The 8,645-nt window shown below is 26.0% G+C and overlaps 1 protein-coding gene across 1 annotated transcript in view; it reads right to left on the bottom strand.

Annotated features, from left to right (window-relative positions):
* Nucleotides 1–4,074: 4,074 nt before the first annotated feature.
* Nucleotides 4,075–8,645, bottom strand: part of LOC107477379 (8-hydroxygeraniol oxidoreductase-like) — a 7,975-nt gene continuing 3,404 nt past the window's right edge. The window contains exons 5-7 of the mRNA XM_021137585.2: nucleotides 5,090–5,326; nucleotides 4,443–4,601; nucleotides 4,075–4,328 (exon numbers count right to left, since the gene is read on the bottom strand). Coding sequence (XP_020993244.1) covers nucleotides 4,218–4,328; nucleotides 4,443–4,601; nucleotides 5,090–5,326 — 507 coding nt within the window. The 3' untranslated portion in view covers nucleotides 4,075–4,217. The remainder of the gene's footprint in view (nucleotides 4,329–4,442; nucleotides 4,602–5,089; nucleotides 5,327–8,645) is intronic.

Here is an 8,645-nt window from a genome sequence, read left to right as displayed (position 1 = left end):
AGGTAATGTATTAGAGTGCCTTGTTCTGTATTCCCTTTTATAGCCAACAAAATTAGTGCTTTATGGTATTTTTTTTATTTTCTACGGTACCTCCTAACACGACAGCAAAGGACTAATCCATAATTTTAAATATTTTTTTGAGATAATAAGTGACAAATATTTTTTCTTTAATAATCTGTAAGTTGACTAATTTCAAATTCAAATTCTAAATATAAAATAATTGATACTAAAAATATTATACTCCTTAGAATAGAATAATTTTCTTTCTTATCAAGATAACATAACAGTGACTCAAAAAGAAAATAATTAACATATTTGATTGTCCTTATTTATTACTTGTATTGGTGCAACTATTGTGTCATAGTTTATGAAAAACTTGAGGTGTTGAATTTGACTTTTTTTTTTCTTTTTATTTGATTTGAGTTGTCATCTTTTAATTCTCCCTATTATTATTTTAGTGTCTGCTTGATGAGTTACTGATTAGGACATGAGTACTGTGTAATTAACATCAAGTTGTTGGGTTCAAACTTTAGAATCAGTGATGCATTAAAAAATATTGTGAGAGAGAGTGTGAGTGAGATTCCACATTAATCTAAAAATTGTTTGCCGAAGACTATCTCACTGAATACTTAATTCCCATCATTTGACTTATCCAGTTATATAAATTTCAGGGAACTGGAGAAGGATAATGTGACAATGTCACACCAAACATAAGCATACACGTTTTTCGTTATATACATTCTCTCATACCAAACATACACGTTTTCTTTAATACTCATTTTTATATAAGATAATTAAATTTATGTATCTTCTAATCAATTTCAAAACAACGCAATACTTTTGAAAATATTTTACAATTATTAGTATATACTATATATATATAGAGATACATTTCTTTAGGATTCACAATTTTTGCCACCTTTAAATGGTTTTCATATAAGGATCAATCTTAAATACTGTACTCACAGTGTCTATCAAAGTGGAACTTCTTTTCCTACTAAAGTTTGAATAAGATTAAACACTTGGTACACCAGAAATTAATATAAGAAAGGTTGCATTAGCGAATTACTAATTTTGGACCACTAACATTTGTTAATCAAATTAAAGTCACATGATCTATATATTGAAATTTGAAACCATTTAATGTCATTTCAATGCACTCACATTTTCTTTTGGCAGTTTCCTTGCTACCTTAGTGGCCCACCTTAGTGATCTGCAGACTTCGAAGCTCACACTCGTAAATTTCATATACAAAGCCTAGTTAGAGAATAAACTGTAAAATCTATCTTTTTACCCTGTTTTTAAAGTAATGATAAGAGGGTAATAGTTAAAAATTATTTTATTTAACTTAATATTTATAATTTTATATATGTAATATTTGTAATTATATATTTATTATAGATAAAATTATTAATTTATTTTAGCAATAATTATTAAAGAAGAGTGTATAATAAAAAAAACCTTTGGGCTATTTTTTATTAATTTTTATTTTTTTCAAATGTTTTCTTTTTTTAATCTCACGTTGTGTCTCTTGACTCTTGCTTAATTGATATTAAAGTAAGTCAATTTTACTTAATTAGTATTGGAATTCATAATATAAACAATAATGCCCTCTCTAACTTCTTCTTCTCCATGTAAAGAATGCCAAAGAATCTCTTTAATTAGGTTGAAGATAAACGACCAAAGTGCAATGTTGTTCACGTTATCCTTAGGAAACTGAAAAGTCAAAAAGAAAGCTCAGCGTATCACGTGAAGTTTGTAGGGGAGACAAATAAGTATGTGGCCAGAGAAGCATGCTGCATATCTGCATGGTCCATGCAATTGCAAGTTGATTTTTCATGATATGATTCTTTATCAACTTTTGTCTCATACTGCATTTTCCAATTTCAATCATATTTTATTTAAAATTTGAATTTTATTTGATTTCAAATTGAATCAAACTGCATCTCAATTTGAAACAAATTCTGAAATTCAAATTTGAAACTCATCATCTAGCTTAATTCATTCCATCTACCCTTTTAACACTTTGGTTAATTCTTATAATACGGTTTAATTTTCAATTAAACTCTAACATGTTATTATTATTATAATAAAAAATATTAAAATGTTAATATAATTTATTATTTTTTATCAGTGTTATTTAAAAATATAAGCTAAAAGTATGTGATTAAATTGTTAGAATAAAGAAATTGGACTGATAGTTAGAAGCGTTAGCCACAAAGGCACAAACAATAATTTCTACTAACTTTTAAATTTTTTTCTTATAATAAACTTTATTTATTTATTTATTTGTTCAAATTTCTTTGACCAATGTTTTATTTAATTTAATCATTATAATTTTAGGGTTTAAACTCTTTATCAAGAGTTGATAAATTCTGTTCGTATTTAAATTATATCTAATATCCATTTAATTAATATATATCTAAAATCAAATTATAATAAATATTTTGTTAATTATTATAATATTCAGATGTCAAAAGAATTTTTTATATTACATTTATCGTAAAAATATTCGACTAACAAATATATGATAACAATTAGAAATTTTCATTTAATTAGTACAATAATCACATCTTTAATTTAACAAATAAAATAGATATTGCCATCCTCTTTTTTCTACAAATTCATATAAATATATAATACAAAAATATTATATATGGAGTAGTATTATAAAAAATAAGGGTGGAATTATCATTTCTATTATGTATTATTAATATCTTTTTTAATAATTTTATGGTTAAAAATAATTTTGATTAAATTTTAAAAGATTTATCATTATTATTATATATATAATTATAAAAAGATTATTGTATAAATTCTTTGATTATCGCATGGTCCTAAGGAATGCCTTGGCACAAGATTTTGGCGATAGGGCACTGCGACCTTGTGGGAATGAACACAAAGCACCACCGGAGGAAGCCAAATAGAAGCCTGCTGCGGTAGCGTTGAAGATAAGGGTGAAAATGGAGCGAGTAATAAATTGATGGTCCAAGCATAAATCTGTTACTTTTTATAGGCATTTTTTTTTATGTTAAAATATTCTGATAAGTCTATAGGCCTATTTAAAAAAATATATTTTGTGAATTAAAATTTAAAACAATATATTTAAAAGATTTAAATTAATAATAAATATATTTTAAAATTTATAATTTATAATTTTTTAAGCATATATAATTTATTTATATATTAATTATTAGTCACATATTATAATTATATTTATAATGCATAAACTTTTTTTAACAAAAAAATTACAATCTTAATTATTTTTGATTATTGATTTTTGTTTTGTATTTAATATAAGTGAATAGTTAAAATTATAAATTAAAAATAATTTAGTTTTACAAAAAAAAAATGTTTTGACGAATCGACCCAACAAATTTTGTAGACTTTTATTTAAAGCATATGGTCTGATCTTTTTAATTAATAGACTTTTCAAAATGTTTAAACTTAACATGTTTAATAAAACAAGTCGAATTTAAAACGAGTCGAGTCAAGAGTTTTCATCAAATAATCCGGTCCACTTCCACCCCCTAATTGAAGGAGTGAAACGAGGTGAGAGAATTGATAATTTATGATTGAAAAAGTATAAGTAGATAATAAAAATACTAAACAATGTAAACAATGAATATATTAAATGTTCATTTTATTAGATATCTAAATGATTATTCTAATATTAAGATTTAAGTGGATAATTTGAAGAATTAATATATTTTAATTTCACAGTTTAAACCCACAATTTTGGAGGTCACACGAAAACGAGTCAATTATTAATATTACCAATACTTTAAAACTTCTTCTCACATGGTATCCATATAAAATAAAACAACGTATACTAAAATTCAGTTATTAAATTAATTATTTGTATAAAATATATATTAAAATATAAAATATTAATGCATATATTTATATATAAATATAACTGATTTAAGCTAATTTTTAATATACATATAACGTTTATAAAAAAAAGAAAAACAAAATTGAGATAACACAGTTAGAAGGATTGTTTCTGTAACATATTTTGATGCAATTCACAGGTAACTATATATCCTTTATATAGGTACATTTAATTTCCAATAATTTTCAAACTAGAGATTGACAACATCTAGCTCTCAAAAGCTAAGTGGAGTGGTGTGTGACTGTGTGACTTAATCATTACCAGTTACCACCAACCATTATTCCTTGCTTTATCTCTTTTGGATTCGGTTGTTAGAATAAAATTATATCTCGATGACAATTTTTACACAATTGGGTTGTTTCAATAACTCAAATGCTTGTTCTATATCTGTTAATTTGACTTCATGGGTGAACAGTTCTTGAAGAGGAAACTCCTGAAAAATTATAATAAATACTTAAATAGTTCATTCATCATAATGGTGAGACATTAACACTATTATTATTAGAATGTATTTAAGATATAATTAATTTATATAAATTTAGAATACCTGTTTAATACATTTGTCAGCTATGATGGGTAGGTCTGACATGGATTTTAATCCCCCAAATATTGATCCTTTCAAAATTCTTCCAAAAAGAATAGAAAACGGATCAAATGGTACATAAGGTTCAGTTCCTGAACCAAGTGTTATTGCTTTACCTGTTCCCTATATATTAGAAAGTCACAATTAGATTCACAAAAGTATTTACTTACAACTTCAAGGAATTAACAAGTAAAGGTCAATGAAATATATTAAAGAGTAGAGAAAAAGACAAATAGGTTTTTAACTTTTTTATTCAACTTTTTGATTTGTAGATATTTAAATTTTTGAAGATTTGAAAATACATTTAAGGTTTTGACTATTTCAAAATCTGGACATATAGATCATTGATGTTCATTTAAATGTGTATTTTTAAAATTTTCAGTAACTTAAATGTTCGCGAACTAAAAGTCATTTTTTCTAAGAATTATATAATAGATTTAACTCAATTTGTACAATTGACATATTTAAAATTTATTTTAAATATTAAAAATAAAATAAAATAAAATTAAATATTAACAGAAATTTTAAAAAAATTTAAAACTATTAAGAAAAAAAAAGCATATTTTACGAAATAATTCACAAGGATGAAGTTGTTTAAAAATGAAACGAACCATTTTTGTAGCTTCTAATGATTCAGTAAGCAAAGGGCCAACTCCAGTGCACTCAAAGGAATAATCCACACCCATTCCACCACTTAGTTCCTTCACCAATGCTGAAGAAGATTTATCAGAATTACTTGGATTTATAAAATGACTCATTCCAAAAGCTTCACCTTTTTCTCTCTTCATATCATTTTTGTCAATCCCTATTATCTTAGTTGCCCCCAACATTTTTGCTGCACTTATAACCTGCATACAATAAAATTCATTTTTAATCAAACGCAATGCTAAAAACCATAACCAATTCAAAATACTAATGACAAAGATAATCATACCCCTAATCCAACAGCACCAAGACCAAAGACAGCAACACTTGATCCACTTTCAACCCTGGCTTCTTTCCATGCAGCTCCATAGCCAGAGGAGAAGCCACATGAGATGAAGCTGCCATGAGCTGGATTAATGCTTGGATCAACCTTGACAAGGTAGTTAACATCGATAACCGTGTACTCGGACCACGTGGCACAACTCAAAGTGTGGTATAGCCTCTGTCCTCTGCATGACATTCTTGAAGTGTTATCCAGCATCAAGCCAGTCAGCCTCACAGGATATGTCATGCACAAATTTGATTTTTCTGAAATGCAATTCTCACATTCTTTGCACTCTCCTACAAATACTGGAATCGCCATATCGCCTTCTTTCACACTCTTGACTTCATCTCCAACCGATTCTACAACCCTGCAGTACAGTTAATGTTATTCCTTGTGCTCGGAAAAAGTAGTATTACAACAATTCAATTTATCAATATGTGCCAGATAATTCTATTATTATTATTCAATTAAAAATTCTTTTGATTATTGCACACTATATTCCGTAGCCCAACAACAGTTAAGGTGAAAAACTAATTTGTAGCGAATTTAAACTATATTTAAATTTAGATTTATTATTACACTTGTTATGAACCTCCTGTGATCCTTCAAAATACGCACGGTTCATCCAAAGAATTTAAGAATCTCTGAACAAGTTCCTTTAGCATGATTTGAGTATATGATGAAATTTATGGGAAAATATCGAAAGGTATAAGGTTTTTCTTGGTAAGGGTATCATGAATGAAAATACAGCTGTACTTAATGAATGTCCTTAGTACTTTTAGCAGCCAAAAAGTTAGATAAATTTTCTCTTAAGATATAGAATTAGAAAAAAAAATCTGATCAAATTTTACCTATTCTTATATCAAGTATACACTTTTTTTTATAATAAATATTATTTTATACCAGTATTTTTTTAATAATTAATACTCGTTCTCTTTTATTTGTTAATTTAAAAAATAATATAAATAAATAATTAATAGTCAATTAATAATCATTATATTTTTAGTATAATGCTACATGTTCAGCAAATTTTATTATTTTTAGACCAGTAATAATTTATATTCATATTTATAAGAATTTTATACACAAAAAACATATAGTTTATACCTATATTTATTAGAATTTATACACATGAATCAATCCAGTTTGTACCCACATTTTTCAAAATTTACATGCATAAATTATAAAATTTATCCGTTAAAGATAATTTAATGTTTGTATTGGTAAAAAATACTAAATATTGCATGCCCAAAAGTTTCTCATGTTTTTATACAGGAGTAAGGATTAAGGAATTAGGGTGTTCATGGATCGGATCTGATCTGCATATCTGCGGTATTTATCCGAATCCGATTTGAAAATTGCGAATATCGATCCAATCCGCAAAATTATCGGATCGGATTGCAGATTTTACGGTGATATTGATCACATATTCGATCTGTATATTCGCAAAAATAAATAAATAAATAAGTAAATGGTCTTTTTATGTTTTATTTCAATTAATAATTATTATATATGTTGTATGATTTTATTTTTATTATTTAAAAAAAGTATGTTTAATAATATTTTAAGAATAAATATATTTAAAAGAGTAGAAAAATAGTATTTTATTGATATTTTTAAATAAAAATAAGTTTTTTAAAATATTTATATATTTTGCGGATATATCCGAAATCTATTTGCAAATCGATTGGATCCAAGCTAAAAAAATCATAAATATTGGATCCGATCCGATCCGATAATTTTATTGCAGATCGAATTGAAATTTTGGTCATATCCAATCCGATCCGCATTCACCCCTATAAAGAATGTCTGATATATTAATAGTATTCTTAGTTCTGTATTTGTCTGCTAATATTCTTCTCTAAATATGTTTATGTTTGAGTGGCTGTTTCTTTTACGACACAATTACCAAATATATTCTAGAGTATAGTGTATGGAGCTTACCCAATTCCTTCATGTCCAAGTGCTAGAGGATAAAACTTAAACTGAAAATTGCAAATTTGTTAGCATCAAAGTACCGTTAATTAATTAGTGGAAGAAAGATGAAGAGAAACGTAGAAGTTAGTTCCACAGAGAAGAAAACAAAGACAGCATTGAAAAGAATCTTAACTAGAGGAGTTCCTTGAATGCTTGTGATATCAGTGTGGCAAATGCTAGAACAAAGCATCTTAAGTCGAACTTCAGTTGATTTTGGTGGATCAACTTGAATCTCTTCAATCTTCACACCCTCTCCAACCTTCCAACATACTACAGCTGAAATAAATTTCCATACCATGATATATTACATTCTTGTTGTGATTAATAATATAATAGGAGCCACTCATTTATCTTTTTCTGATGTAATTAATCTTATTATCTACTATGAACAAATTAAAGTTGCAAGATAATGTTTGAAAATGACATGAAAATTCTCTGTGATGTGCATATGCTTAAATGGTTGATTGTTTCATACCTTTGCATGTAATAATTTGAGAAGTGTTTCTCATATTGTAAGTGCAATAATTCAGATCTTACTTGAAGGTTGAAGCTATAATCTGGACTTTGAAATAACTGAAAATAAAAGAGGAAGCAGGAGTTGCTGTTGTAGATTCTGTTCTGTAATCCCTTTTATAGCCAAGACAATTACTATTTTAATAATGGTATCTAATAAGATAAAAAAATATCTTAATATTAAAATCAATCACTAAAATTAATTATTATTTAATTTATTTGTAATATATATTATATATTAGTAATTAATTGTAGTGTAATATGCTTAACATAATTAAATAAGATAAAATTATCATTCACTTGAAATAAAATATTAACAATCTTAAATTCTTTATAGTATAAAATATTGATCATGTGAATGATGATCAATTGGCTGATTCAATTTTGGAATGAATCAGGTATACATGGCTATAATGATATTAGACGTGATTTGATCATTAAACATATTACATATAATTAGATATAATTTAATCCTATTTTCTAATTTTAAGAAATATACTATTTTCATGATTTGACTATTGTTATTTTCATAAAGATGTTATTAATGATGGCAATAGTAGTAATGGAATGATATCGTTATGTCATTTTAAAATGCCTTGCATTTTGACACAAACACGTTGAAGTGACTTGTTCTGTCATTAATCTTCATTATCCATATTCTCAATATCATTTATGAAAAGTATTATCTATTTATAATATATATATAT

The sequence above is a fragment of the Arachis duranensis genome, chromosome 3 (assembly GCF_000817695.3).
Source record: "Arachis duranensis cultivar V14167 chromosome 3, aradu.V14167.gnm2.J7QH, whole genome shotgun sequence".
NCBI classification, from domain to species: domain Eukaryota; kingdom Viridiplantae; phylum Streptophyta; class Magnoliopsida; order Fabales; family Fabaceae; genus Arachis; species Arachis duranensis.
The sequence above is the reverse complement of the archived record's forward strand: the minus strand, read 5'-3'. Positions and strand labels throughout refer to the sequence as shown.